Source organism: Carettochelys insculpta, chromosome 1, assembly GCF_033958435.1.
Source record: "Carettochelys insculpta isolate YL-2023 chromosome 1, ASM3395843v1, whole genome shotgun sequence".
NCBI lineage: Eukaryota > Metazoa > Chordata > Testudines > Carettochelyidae > Carettochelys > Carettochelys insculpta.
The window spans coordinates 349,482,810-349,498,103 of record NC_134137.1 but is presented as its reverse complement, the minus strand read 5'-3'; the positions used below and the strand labels follow the sequence as shown (position 1 = coordinate 349,498,103).

Sequence of the window (15,294 nt, the reverse complement as noted above, 5' to 3'; positions counted from 1 at the left end):
AGATAAGTATCTATCAGGGATGGTCTAGACAGTACTCGGTTTTGCCATGAGGGCAGGGAGCTGGAGACGATGACCTCTCAAGGTCCCTTCCAGTCCTAGCATTCTATGATACTATATCATTCCTGCCAGGGCTTTGTTAAACCTTTGCCTTAAAAACTTGTAAGGATAGATATTCCACCACCACCTCTCCAGCTAACCCATTCCAGTGCTTCATCACACTCCTAGGCTACGTCTACACGTGCACGCTATATCAAAATAGCTTATTTCGATGTAGCGACATCGAAATAGTCTATTTCGATGAATAACGTCTACACATCCTCCAGGGCTGGCAACATCGACTTTCAACTTCGACATTGGGCAGCACCACATCGAAATAGGCGCTGCGAGGGAACGTCTACAGGCCAAAGTAGCACACATCGAAATAAGGGTGCCAGGAACAGCTGCAGACACGGTCACAGGGCGGACTCAACAGCAAGCCACTGCCTTAAAGGCACCCCCCCAGACACAGTTGCACTAAACAACACAAGATCCACAGAGCCGACAACTGGTTGTAGACCCTGTGCATACAGCATGGATCCCCAGCTGCAGCAGCAGCAGCCAGAAGCCCCGGGCTAAGGGCTGCTGCACACGGTGACCATAGAGCCCCGCAGGGGCTGGAGAGAGAGCATCTCTCAACCCCTCAGCTGATGGCCGCCATGGTGGACCCCGCTATTTCGATGTTGCGGGACGCGGATCGTCTACACGTGCCCTACTTCGACGTTCAACTTCGAAGTAGGGCACTATTCTCATCCCCTCATGGGGTTAGTGACTTCGACGTCTCGCCGCCTAACGTCGATTTCAACTTCGAAATAGCGCCCAACATGTGTAGCCGTGACGGGCGCTATTTTGAAGTTGGCGCCGCTACTTCGAAGTAGCGTGCACGTGTAGACACGGCCCTAATGAGATAGTTATTCCTAATTTCCAACCTAGATGTCCCCCTCTGCAATATAACACCATTGCTTGTTCTATCAAGTATACCACTGAGGACCTGTGTATGCTAAGCAGAAGATCGATGCTGCTGGTGCCGATTAATGCTTCCAGGGTTCTGTGTAGTGTGCTTACTAGCAACCTGCTAAATCAAACTCTGAGGGTGCCCTCCTTGACCACAGTACTCTATCTCAACCAGTCAGGGAAGTCAATGGGAGAGTTTCTTCTGTTGACCTCTCTCAGTGGGGCTGTGTTGGAAATTCGCCTTAATGTACCTCAACCCCAGCTCTGCAATTCTGATAGCTGGAGTTATGTATCTTAGGTCCAATTTCTTTTGCAGTATAGCCTATCCTGAGAACAGCCCTCCATTGGAACCCCTCTTCAGGTAGCTGAAGGCTGCTGTCACATCCCCCCTCACTTTTCCCTTCAACACACTAAATAAGTCCAGTTCCTTCAGCCTCTCCTCAAAAGTCATGAGCTCCAACCCCCTTTTCATTGCCCTTCTCTCCAATTTGTCAACATGCTTTTTTTTGAAGTGGGGGGAACAGGAGGAAGAAACTGGGCGTAATATTCTAGATATGGCCTTACCAATGCTGAATAGAGAGAAATGATCACTTCCTTCAATCTGCTGTAGCAGTGCGTGGGATTCTTCCATCCTAAGTACAGGAGTCTGTACTTGTTTTTGTTGAAGTTCATCAGCTTTCTTTTGGCCCAATCCTACAGTTTGTCCAGGTTACTCTGGACCCTATCCCTACCCTCCACCTTGTCTGCCTTGCCTCTCACCCCACAGCTTTGTGTCCTCTTCAAACTTGCTAAGAGTGGAAAACAACATATCACCTAGATCATTAATGAGTTAATCACACTCCGGGTTTCTCTTCAAAAAGGTTAATTGCACTGCAGAGCTCTCTTCCCAAATAGTACGTTTTATTGCCTATTCTGCGGCAAAAATATTCACTAAAGACTTATTAGCTAAGAAAAGAAATAGTTATTTACAAAGTTAATGCAGGTAAATATACACACACAGAGGTAAGTCTTAAGTTTCAAAAGGTGATAGTACCTGTGATAATATGCAGCCATCCTTGTTTCTAACTGTGACAGTGAGTACATTTTCCAGAGATGAAGCAGAACTCTGTCTCTCACCAACAAATGTTAGTTCAGTAAAAGATATTGTTTCTCCCACTTCGTGTGTATTTCATATCCTGAGATTAAAAGGCTACCACAATACTACATAAAAGCTCTCATCTTGGGGATCTCTTGTTTATGTTTAGAAAACTTTTCAACTTCCTAATAGTTGCTCCTTAATAATTCCCCCAGTGGTCAAGCTGTGATGGGATGAGGGCTTGTGCACGTCCCCTCTTCATTGGCATGAGGGGAAGCAATCAACAAAGCGTTTTGTTCAGTGATGTTTCACTGTGTTTTACTGGGGTCTATAAACCTTTTGTGCTGGAGGAGGTGACTCGCAATGTGGCAAACTGATATTTCATGCATAGTAATGCTTCTCTTCTGACTGTGAGGTTTATAGTCTGATCAAATATTTTCATAGTTACAGAGCAAACACTTAACTGCAACCCCATAGTGTGAGATACAGATATAAATAAGATACTACAAGCAGCATCCAGCAGGCATTTCATAAAGTCTAAATATTAAACACATTCTTACAATTCTGATATCTGTGCCAACAACATTAGCACACAGATAAGCTTGACTGGTTTCCAACTTTGTGTTTGTCAGTATTCTGTTAGGCCAAGTGATCTTGAAATGAGCTGGCACCTGGTGTGCCAGTGTGTCATATCCCTCTATTTAGCAAGCAGTTTACATAGACTGTCTGCCTGTCTGGTAAAAAGCACAATAGATACTGCAGCATTTTAAGATCAGCATTAAGAGAAGACTATCCTCGTTATTGTATATGCATTTGAGATGAGATTAAAAGCCTTGTTTACTGACAGTTTTCCCAGTCAATAAGGTATTTTATTTTATTCTATTAGACATTATCAAAAATTAACTGCTGCACTTCAGAAATATTCAGCCTAATAAAAAGGAGGTCTTACAGCTAACTGGTGTCATCAAGGGATATTTTTGATAATTCACATTTTGGTATTTTCCTTCTCTGCACAGAGCTGTAGATATCCAAGTGACCTAAATGCCTTTTATATTATTGCAACCTCCACAAAATAGTGCAGAGACAAAACTTCCTGATGGATGGATTTCTGGGTCCAAGGCATACAGCATTTGGCTATAATATTTTTGAAGAAGGCAGTGGTGGAGAAAGGGAGATGCTTTGGAAAAAGTGAAGATTTCAAGGTTGTTTTGGAAACTCATTCCACTGCCATTGATCTCTGCTATTTGGGTCTATTGTGTTACATGCTTAACAATCCAAAAGATAATTGCACTTAATCTTAGCATATAAACTTGTTCAGATGACTTCTCTTCTTTGTGCTTTTACATTTTTATTTATATAACACTCAAGGCTTTTTAACAGAGTGAGACAGGACCCTGTTACAGAAAAGATTGAAGGGTGCTTTTCTAGAATCACCTGTGGTGATGGTGCTACAACTCTACATTGTAATTACTGAAGAATTATACTGGTAGGTACGTCCTGTATGTAAAGTGTGTAGGAGTGTGTCTTTGGGCCAGAGACTAAGAAGGAGGTGTGTCAGGGCTGGCAAATTATTGGCCTCAGGGCCACATTTAAGTAGGCAAATTGTATGGGAAGCCGTAAATGTTCATTGGCCCAACCTCCTCCCAGTGGAAGATTAGCCAGTTGGCCAAAGGGGCATGGCTACAGGCCCTGTCCAGTTGGAGAGCCAGAGAAAACTGAGTGCTCCTGTGCCACCAGCAGCTCTGACTTTCTCTACCCAGTGTTCCAGCCAGGGAGCAAGGAGCCTTGGACCCTGCTCCTTGCTGGAAACTCAAGGCTGGATGAAAATGTCCAATGGACTGGATGCAGCCCATGGACTGTAGTTTGCCTATCCCAAGCAATGACAATGAAAGGTTATGGAGGAAACTGTAGTAAGAGCCAACCTGGACTGAGGTTTATGGTGTGTGTTTGTTTTCTGGGAAGTTAGAGAGAGGGGCCTTTGAACTGCTAAAAAATTAAATCCCAGGAAGGAGAGGTGAGTTTCAGATACTGAAGTTTTTTGTTGTCTGTTGAAGGTACTGTAGGGTTCACCTGTTTGCACTACTTTACAGACAAGTTGCTGATGTACCCTGAAGAATTTTCCCTTTCCAAGAGTATTGTGGACTTTTTTTTTTTGGGAAGCTTGTACACCCCACTGTTGGCAGCAGACCTTTAACATTTTTCAGGGTTAGGGCCTTGGGAGTTTTTTTTGTCACTGTCCAATAAAATTCTCTTCAGATTTGAGTATAAACTGTTGGAAACTGCCACTAACTCTTCTGTTATTTAGCAAGACTTGTAAGCACGCCAGACTAACTGCACATGAATGTCCTAATCAGCCAGAGCTCTGCTGCTGCCAAAAGTGGCAATAGCGACATTGTGTTAGGAGTGTCTGCTATTGCTCTCAAAGCATCTGTGTTGGTGGGAAATAGGGAGAAGCGGGTATTTTCCTCAGCACCTCCATTGTGTTGCACCAGTGCATGGTTTCTTTCTGCTTCTCTTCTGGGATAAGACTCCTGCTGTTTCAGCCTAATATAATTAGTTATATGCTCTGCTACTGAATGTCCAGAGTTCAGTCTTCTCTGATATGGGGCTGTTTTAACCTTTTTTAAAAAAAACAAAAAACAAAAAACTTTCCCCCAAAACCTAGGTAAGCACGTTCCAAACAACTACATAAAGAAATATCATTTGAGTTCCAAAATTATGAATTTGAAAGTTAGGAAATGTCACATTTATGGTTGTCTTTGTAACCTTAATTTTGCTATTGTGTACGTATGCTTTATCCTACAGTCTTCATTTTGATGATCATGTTATTTTTTTCATAGGCCCTCTGCCTCATTTATTGCGTAGGATGAATGCACGAGGGAGCCGAATTAAGATTCCATATGAAAAGGAAATTAGGTGTCATTCCCAGCTGTGGTAGAGTGTCCCCTGGCTGGACATTCACCAGGTGGTTGTGTGAGGAAGCCTAGCAAAGTGGTTGGTGTGTCAGGAATGTGCGTTGTCTGAAGAATGTCCAGGTGCCTGTCCCGGTTGGGATGTCTAGGCAGACTCTTAATCTGTCTGGCACCCTCTTCTGAGAACTGAGACCCTGCAGTCCAATTGCCTAGCACCTGGGACAGTGCTGACTCTTCAGACTCTGCCAGTGGCTTAAGCACATGCTGTCCAGAACTCTAGCTGAGTGGGTGCTGTGGGTTTACTGTTTAACTCTTCAGGGGCGTGTGAAAGTGAAAGCAGACATCTTTTGCACAGGATTCTAAATGCAATCACTCTGCTTACCTATTACAAAAAAATACAAATTTAGGCAAAATAATAAACAAATCTGTCCACATTTCTCTGTCACAGTTTTGTCACTTTTCTGGAAAATCCTTTGAATTTAGGGTAGAGAACTCCTCTTCAGCATTAAGGAGTGCCTCTCTCCAAGGTCAGCTAGCCCTCTTCTGTCCCACTTCCTGTGCATCTGGCTCCCAGTTCGTATGTTTCAGCAGCAACATCTGGTTTCTCTAATTTGCTGCAGAGGATTTTTCACTCTTCTCTTCTACAGCCCTATGCAGACAAATTTGGTTGAACTGTTTTCCCTCTGCTTCAGCCAGCCCGTTGTCCCAGGGTGCTGCTTCTTTAATAGGTGATCCAAAAGTAAAGGTCCAATAATCAACCCGGCTGTAGGAGGGACACACTATAGCCCTGCAAGCAGACAGAGCAGACTCTTCCTCTGTATACACATGCATAGTTTCATAATAACTTTGTAATATCAAGGTTGACCTTCCTTCCATATTCTTTTAATACTCAATCTTCTTTTTAAAGGGACTCCTTACTAGACGACTGTCTCAGATTAATTATTCCCTGTCAACATGGGTGGAAACTAAACCATTAACATAGCAGTGAATGGAGGTGAAGTCTGTTGTCGGTCACCTGAGTTACTTACTTACTTTACCTACTTTATATAATGTAACCTTTCAGTATGTATTCAGAAACATGAAGGAAATGGGTGGGGAGGAGAGATGTTTTGTCCACTATCTGCTCCCAGGTCACTTAAAAGCATAATAAAATGTCTTTGCAAATTGCACAATCCTCTGATTAGCTGAGACTCAAAAGAAGTGACATGAATAGGCACAGAACAGTTAGAGTGCAGGACATAATCTTATATAAGCATGTGTTGTTAGCTTATGTGAAATACCTTGTAGCATAGATCTGTTTCTCTGGCCCTGTCTGGGTTGCTTTGAGTTTGAGGCATTACAGCTGTTCTGCTGCTTATTTTCAAGGCACTGTTTTTTTAAAAAAGCAACAAAATACTGAGCAAAGTAACTTTCATTTTTAAAATATTAATGCAACTTCCTTTCTTGTTTTGTTTCATGCCTTTGTGCATCTGCTTAGAGTGCTGGAAGAGATATTGAATCCTTTCCTTCGTGGGAGACTATTGTGGAGTTTTAAAAAGGATACTGTCAGTACTTCAGGATACTTCAGTCTCTAGACTGCAAGATTAATTAGCCATTAATCAGGCTTTTCATTGGTTAAACTGGTTGATTCAGCACAGTCGATTTTTCTTAAAAACATATATTATAATACTCTTATTGGCTGTAAAAATGTAACCTACATCATGGGAAGGAATGGGTCTGAGTGGCAAAGTTTATATTAATAGCTTGTACGTATTTAAAAGTGTTCAGATCTAGGGCTTTGGTTTGACCCTCTCTGATTTAAAGGGAAAATAAAGAATCGCCTAGTATTTCCTTTGCTGTACTTATTGTAAAGAACAATTCTGTCCTGGGAGAAATTTCCCTGTTACTGGGATCCAGTCCAGAAAACTGTATTTGGCACTGATAGCTTATGCCTTTGATTTAACTATTTAAAGTGTTCTGCAAGTGCATTTTAATTAATGCCTTCTTTTTAAAAAAAATTAATCAGTGTTACCCTTCTATAGTGCATTTGGACACATTGAAAATATGCTTCCTTTTTATGAAAAGCATATTCAACAGTAATAATATTAAATGTTGAGTAAATTGGTCATTCTGTTCTTCTGGACAATATGGTTGTAATGACATAATGAGTGTAAAACAATCCATTTGATTGCTTGTTTGCTTTTTAAAAATTTTCTTAACATTTCAAGGTAGTTAAACGCTCACCTTGGCTGGCTTTCTTTACAGAGGAAGAGCTCAGGAAGCTCAGAGAAGAAACAAATGCTGAAACTTTAAAGCAAGAACTAGAAAAAGAACGACAGAGAAGATTGGAACTAGAACAAAAAGTCAATGAAGTACTTAAAACAAGGTGAGAGAAATCACTGCATGAAGTACAGCTCAAGTGTCATCTAAACAATATGAATGGCACTAAAGGAAGAATTGAATTTTTAAAAAAAATCATGCTTCCTTACTCTCACAGGATTTCACTAGCGAGAGTAGGGAAGTCAGAGGATTGGACATTTGTGATTATCTAATCTGTCCTCTTGTGTAACACAGGCCATAGGTCTTCCTGGAATTAATTTCTTTAAACTAGAACATATGTGGGTTTTTTTTTTTTTTAAAGAAAAAATTATGTCTTGATTTCAAAATTTCCAGTGGTGGAGAATTCATTGCAAACATTGCAATAACTTGGTAAGTTGTTTTTGCTGGTTGATAGTGTGCCCCTCATCTGCATTTTTTTAAGTGCCTTATTTCCAATCTGAATTTGTCTAGTTTCAATTTGCAGAGACTGGATCTTGTTAACCCTTTGTCAGTTAGACTGAAGAGTGCTTTCTCAAATTTCTATTTCCCATCTAGATACTTAGACTGATGAGGTCACCCCCTTAAGCGTCCCAAGATAAACCAATTGAGCTCCTGGAGTCTTCGAGTATTAACTCCTTTTTCCGATCCTCCTTCAGTTGTTTTCATAGTTCTTCTCTGAACCCTATCCACTTAATCAATATTATTCTTGAACAGTGGATAGTGGAACTCAACACAGTGTGAAATACAGATGTAATGTAAGCCCCTCTGCTCCTACTCAGCTTTCCCCTGTTAATGCATGCAATGATTCCAGTAGTCCTTTTGGCCACAACATTGCACTGGAAGCTCATGTTTTGGGTTGCCAGTTTTGGTTAGATGTATTCATGGAGGTTTCATCGTATAATTTCCTCAATTAAAGAGTAGTCTTTAATTCCTGGAGGTTCCAGGATATTCCTGGAGGGTTGGCAACTCTGCTCATACCTGGCTGATGATCTATCCCACTGGCTGACTTTAGCTCAGCAAGCCTTTTATCCAGACTGTGGCCATCCCTGATGGCTGTGGAGGGAAGAGAGCTTCAGGTGCTGCCCCCACCCCTGAGCAAACTCTCTCAGCTCCCATTGGCTGGTTTCCTGTGCTGCCTCTGCCCCCCTGCAAAATCTCTCAGCTCCTAGTGGCTGGAAGCTGGCCAATAGGAGCTGAAAGATTTTGTTGGGGGCAGGTGCAGCACGAGAGCCCCGTGGAGCAGCCAGAGCCTGCTTTTGGCACGACACCCCAAATCCCTCCCTTACCCTGTACCAGCTCCTGCACTCCTCCCCCAGGCCAGCATCCCTTCCTGTGCCCATGCCCTCTCTCTCTCTTGCACCCCAATACCCTGCCCCAGGTCACAAACCCTCCTTCTTAGACCCCACAGCATCTCCTGTGCTCCAGTCCCCTACCTGGGCTCTCTTCTGCATTCAACCTCCATCCCAGATCTTGCACTCTCTCCTTAGAAAAATGTGGCCTTGACCTCTTATCACAAGCTTGGAGAGTCCCCTGCATCAAAATTTATTGCCCATTCCTGATCTACTGTGGTCTCTGTCACAGGCAGACCTGGTTGAGCTCACCCCTACTGGACAGTCGCCAGGTTGTTTTAGTTGGACTCACATCCTGGGCTTATGTAATTTTTAGTTTCCCTTGGCTCCAGCACTGTGCCAAACTGTCTGATTCCTCTTTTGGAAGTGGGATCCCGTGGTCCAGCTATGCTAAGCTCCCAGGGCCAGTACTGCCCCCCTAGCCGCCACTCCCAAGAATTTCAAGTACACCTCTGCCCCCCACAAGTGGTAGCACTGCCTGGGGCCTGAACTGCTGGGGACTGCTTAATCCCTGTGAGAGGGTCGTGAGACAGGTGGCTAGAGAACAGGGAGCTAAGTCCATGCTCCCCGCATCTGGTGTAGCAGCATGGGCTAGGGCCTGCTGCTGGGAGCGGCTTAACCCTGGTGTAGATGGGTGGCTGCAGCACAATGAACCAGCCTCTGCCCCTTTCCCACATCCCTCCCCCATGCAGCAGCACAGGGCAGGGCCTGAGCTGCTGGGACTATGGAGTGGGCTGCACTGGTGGAGGCACTGCTCCAGGGCCAGGCTGTCGAGGGCTTCAGGGAGTGGAAGCCTGCTATAGTACAGACCCCAGACGGTGAAGGGATCCTCTTGATTTTCTGTAATATTTGAATATCTGGCAACCTCCCAGTCCCAAAGCTGCTGTATGCGGAAGAGTTTACCGTATGGTACATAGTTTACTCCTCTGGAGGATAGTTAAAGCTTGGACACAGACTTTGCAGAAGGATTTCTGCAACCACAAAAGGTGTATGTATACATAGATCTAGATTAAAGCAAATGCCTGAACACGGTTCCCTGCTTCAGTTTCCTTACCACTGTGACTGTTGTTTGGGATCAGGGTTAATGTCTTTTCAGGGTCCCAGGTCCTGCTTATGTCTTCTCTTCAAAATGGGGAGTAAGCTCTTACTCCTGTACCAGCTTCCCTTTCGTTCTCCTTCACTAAAATGGCTTGTGCCTTCCTTTCATTTCTTCCAGTCCCCTTTGGATGATACACTGTTCAGCTTCAAACCCTCCATCAGGTGATCATTTCTCTGGGTTCCAGGCTGTCTTGGGTAGAGTAGTGTCTCTTGATGATACCCTAGGTCAATGAGCTGGCTATCTCCTTTTAAATAGAAGACCACCAAGGTTTAAAGATCCTCTACTGTAAAACTTGTAACTCATTGGGATTTCTGACTAAGGTGGAGGTTATAAAGATAGAAAGGTACAGCCCAGCCTTTAAGTCAAAATGGGATTTGTAGTTTGATATAGATACAAAGCCCATAATATCAAACAGAATTCAAAAGTTGCACATAGATTCTTTAAATTGTCAGCATGCCCAAGTTTGTTTCTGTTTTCATGGTTGTGCCTGCTGTTGATTTTAAGGCATGGAGATGTGTGCAAGACCGAAAGGACAGCACCACTGGGAATAGTAACAGAGAGAAAGCCGAGCTTGTCTATATACTATCAAAACAAAAAAGCAGTCAAGTAGCACTTTAAAGACTAACAAACTAATTTATTAAGTGAGCTTTTGTGGGACAGACCCACTTCTTCAGACCATAGCCAGACTAGAACAGACTCAATAGTTAAGGCACAGAGAACCAAAAATAGTAATCAAGGTTGACAAAGACCTTGACTCCCCCCCCCCCCCGCCCCGCCTTCTGCACCTCTATTCTCTGATTTGCTCACCTTGATAATTTTTTTTCTGATTTGTCAACCTTTGATTACTATTTTTGCTTCTCTGTGCCTTAAATATTGAGTCTGTTCTGGTCTGGCTACAGTCTGAAGAAGTGGGTCTGTCCCATGAAAGCTCACCTAATAAATTATTTTGTTAGTCTTTAAAGTGCTACTTGACTGCTTTTTGTTTTGATACCACTGGGAATGTTTCCCTTTTTGTTTGGCTCATGCCAACTAGGTCTTTATTTTTAAGGCATCTTTTTTTAACTTGCCTTTCCACTTGAATTAAATGTGTGTTTTATTCCTTTTTGATCAATTACACATAACACAACATTTATTTTAAAACAACTTATGTGATTTGCATGCACAGACAACAGGGGTATCAGATAGAAACTTTTCTTTAGGGATGGACAGGGACTGTCTAATCTTTTCGCTGCAGCTTTTGGTGCTTTGCCAATGGAATGATGCATGAATGATTTGCCAGGCTAGAGATGAGGACCCATACCACACCGTCTTGTCTTGCTCTTTTGCATTACAGTGCGGAACAGTCATCTTTCTGAAACAACCAGTTGGCTGCACTTACTGTTTTATTTATTTTTAAACCGCATGAGTTAGTGATAGGTTGCATGTACAGTATGGCATGAGAATGTTTGTTTGTTTTTTATCTGTTGTGAAACCTTTCAGCATCTCAACAGAATCTCTTCAGATGTAAAGAACACATGGATCTGTACGGTTTTGTTCATGGGATCTCCTGTGTGAGAGCTCTTCCCTCTATTTTTGTTGGCAAAGAACTACAAGCATAGAACGTTAGCTACATAGAGTGTGCTGCATGTGTGGGCGTGCCTGGTGGGCAGAGAGAAAGGGAAGTCAATAGAATTTGTGTAAACCTGTAATCATTCCTCTGAAGTAAATGCAGTTTGTGAAATAATGTTCGCCCTGCTCACGCAAGAGGAGCAAAATCTGGAAAATATGTAATTGTTGTGTTAACTCACCTGTTCATTTATATAAAGGGGTGGGGAACCCCTCACCCACAGTCCAGATCTGGACCGTGGCTTGTCTGGATCCGGACACTGAAGCTTTGGGCTCCCCTCTATAGCATCTGGCCTGTGGTGAGGTGGAAGGTTTGGAGCCATGAGCCCTGTGGGCTGGATCAGGCGAGCCAGGAATGGATCCAGATCACAGCTCCGCTGCAACTTGCTGCCGTTCTCCCAGCTGATGGAAGGGAGGGGGCGCAGCAGCATCCTCGACAGCCTGCTGGGAGGCTTTGTATTATGATTCTGATTGGCCAGAATTCCAGCCAGTCAGAGCACAGAGGGAGGGGGAGTAGAGCCATGTGTGTCTGTGGATGAGCTGGTAAGCTGCAGCCCCATTGGCCAGACCCTGCACCATCCAACTGCTCCTGTGCTCCATCCAGAGCCCCACTCCCTCCCACTTCCTGCACCCTCCTTCTCACTCCTGTCCTGACCTCCCCTGACCCTGCACCCCACTCTGACCCAGATCACCCATCTCCAGCCCTCTCCTCTACCCTCCCTCCTGCCCAGATCTGTCCTCCCAATTCCCAGCCTGCTCCTTCACCTTCCTCCTGCCTAGACCCGTAGCCTTGGCCCCCGTGCAGTTGGGGACCACATCATTGCGGAGGTTTGTATGGCTTCTCACTTGTGTCGTCCTGGCTGATTTGTCTGTGGGTCTCTGGCCCCTGACCAAGAACAGGTTCCCCATCGTGGTATATAACTTCACTCCAAGTTCAGAAACCTTCACTTTGCCAAAGCACAACTGAATCACTCTTTCTCTGCCTTAGTTTGAGAAGAAGTGTCATGTTTGTACCCTTTTTATTAAGATATTAAAGTAAACCCTCAATTTAACAGGCCTCGATATAGGACTTTGGAAATAATGGAAACTGGCTGCCAGCCCCTCCTCCCCACTTAAATAAATGCTAGAGACTCACCAGAGCCGCCATCAGGGCTGGTGGAACTGCTGGAGGGGCTGGGGCCGCCAGGGCTGGAGGGGCTGGGGCCATTGGAGCCAGAGGAGCACCGGGGGTGGGGAGGGGGCGCTGCAGCAGGGTGCAGGAACACTCCTCCCCCAGCCCTGTGTGCGTGGAGCATGTTGGAGCCCAGCCGACACTGTCTGCAATGGCACTGAGCAGTAGCCATGGTGTCGGAGGCTGCTGCTGACTGGCAGGCTGGGGGTGCCCACACTCTGTCTGCGTGCGGGCAGCTCAGGGCCAGGGGCTGGAGGACCTGCAGCGCTGAGAGCTGCAGGAGGTGGAAGGATTCAGGCCAGCATTCAGCTCCTCGCCTTCTAATTGGGAGAGGGAGATGGAGGTGTGAGGGGAAGAATGGGGCAGGAGGTGGGAGGGGAGGGTGATGGGGCTGAGGACAGGAGTGAGTGATGGGCTGGGAAGGTCGGTCCATCGTTATACATAATAACAATTCAGCTATAATGGAGTTTTGGCATTAATGGACACCCCTTCCCCACTTTAGTCCTTTAACCAAGGGTTTACTGTATTTCAAGGATTAGAGGGCATGAATGCAGTCACTTTTGTATGTGTACTTAGTAAGATGTGCAGGGCCAGATCCTCTGCTTCTCTGAGCTTCTGAAGCAGTCATCAGGAGGCCAGCTGTGTCACAGGTGAGTGCTGATGCTAGAACACTGGTGTGTTAGAAACCATCCCTGTGTTCTGTCTATAACCTGAAGCAATTTGTGGCAAAGAACGTTTAATTTAATTCTCACATACCTCCACTGCTCACCTTGTATGTGCTTACCCGCTCACAGTTCTCTCCAGTTTTGCCCCTTGAACCACTGCCTCCTCCTCCCCCGACCCCTGTTGCTTTTTCATATCTCCCTCCTCTGATGGGCACGTCTGGCTCCCAGTGCTGCATGGAGAACAAGCCTTTGATTGGATTATTGAGCTCACCAGTAGCCTAACTGGGGCTCCTTCCTTCCACTACTGTCTTGGGATGAATCAGTGCTTTGGAAAAGCCCAGTACCTTCTGGCTCAGAATGCTGGCCAGGAAGAGCCAAGCTCTGAATGTGCTGGAGCCCCACACAGCACTAGCACAGGAAAGCCTCTCTGCTCCTCAGTAAAATTTTTTTTTTAAATACATTAGAAGCAGGAAGCCCGCTAAAAAAGCAGTGGGGCCCTTGGACGATAAAGATATAAAAGGAGCGATCAAGGAAGACAGTGCCATTGCGGAGTGATTAAATGATTTCTTTGCTTCAGTCTTCACGGCTGAGGATGTTACAGAGGTTCCTAAATCTGAGCCAGCCTTTTTAGGTGACAAATCTGAGGAACTCACTCAGATTGAAGTGACATTAGAGGAGGTTTTGGAGTTAATTGATAAGCTGAATAGTAACAAGTCTCCAGGACCAGACGGTATTCACCCAAGGGTTCTGAAAGAACTCAAATGTGAAATTGCGGAGTTAACAACAGTGGTTTGTAACCTATCCTTTAAATCCACTTTGGTACCAAATGACTGGAAGACGGCCAATATAACGCCAATATTTAAAAAAGGCTCTAGAGGAGACCCTGGCAATTATAGACTGATAAGTTTAACATCAGTACCAGGCAAATTCGTAGAAACACTAGTAAAGAATAAAATTGCAAGGCACGTAGAAGAGCACGAATTGATGGGCAGAAGTCAGCATGGTTTCTGCAGAGGGAAGTCGTGTCTAACTAATCTATTAGAATTCTTTGAAGGGGTTAATAAACATGCGGACAAGGGGCACCCAGTGGACATAATATACCTAGATTTCCAGAAAGCCTTTGACACGGTCCCACACCAAAGGCTTTTATGTAAATTAGGTGGTCATGGGATAGGAGGAAAGATCCTTTCATGGATCAGGAATTGGTTAAAAGACAGAAAACAAAGGGTGGGAATAAATGGTAAATTTTCACAATGGAGGGGGGTAACTAGTGGTGTTCCCCAGGAGTCAGTCCTGGGACCGATCCTGTTCAACTTGTTCATCAATGATCTAGAAAATGAGGTAAGCAGTGAGGTGGCAAAGTTTGCAGATGACACCAAGTTGTTCAGGACAGTCAAAAGCAAAAGGGATTGTGAAGAACTACAAAAAGATCTCAGCAAACTGAGTTATTGGGCAGCAAAATGGCAAATGAAATTTAATGTGGGTAAGTGTAAGGTAATGCATGTTGGAAAAAATAACCCAAATTACACGTACTACATGATGGGGTCAAATTTAGCTACGACAGATCAGGAAAGGGATCTTGGAGTTATAGTGGATAGTTCTCTGAAGACATCCACGCAGTGTGCAGCGGCAGTTAGTAAGGCAAATAGGATGTTAGGAATTATTAAAAAAGGGATCGATAATAAGACAAAAGATATCATACTTCCCCTATATAAAACTATGGTACGCCCACGTCTTGAGTACTGCGTGCGGATGTGGTCTCCTCACCTCAAAAAAGATATATTGGCATTAGAAAAGGTTCAGAAAAGGGCGACTAAGATGATTAGGGGCTTGGAACGGGTCCCATATGGGGAGAGGCTAGAGAGACTGGGACTTTTCAGTTTGGAAAAGAGGCGATTGAGGGGCGATATGATAGAGGTATATAAAATCATGAATGGTGTGGAGAAAGTGAATATAGAAAAATTATTTACCTTTTCCCATAATACAAGAACTAGGGGACACCAAATGAAATTGATGGGTAGTAGGTTCAAAACTAATAAAAGGAAATTTTTCTTCACACAGCGCACAGTCAACCTGTGGAACTCCTTGCCCGAGGAGGCTGTGAAGGCCAGGACTCTATTAGGGTTTAAA

At 44.3% G+C, this 15,294-nt stretch overlaps 1 protein-coding gene across 3 annotated transcripts in view; it reads left to right on the top strand.

Annotated features, from left to right (window-relative positions):
- The window catches only part of GRAMD4 (GRAM domain containing 4), a 130,533-nt gene that overhangs the window by 74,769 nt on the left and 40,470 nt on the right, over positions 1 to 15,294 (top strand). For all 3 annotated transcript variants that reach the window (XM_075015956.1, XM_075015965.1, XM_075015974.1), the window contains exon 4: positions 7,222 to 7,342. In XM_075015956.1, coding sequence (XP_074872057.1) covers positions 7,222 to 7,342 — 121 coding nt within the window. The remainder of the gene's footprint in view (positions 1 to 7,221; positions 7,343 to 15,294) is intronic.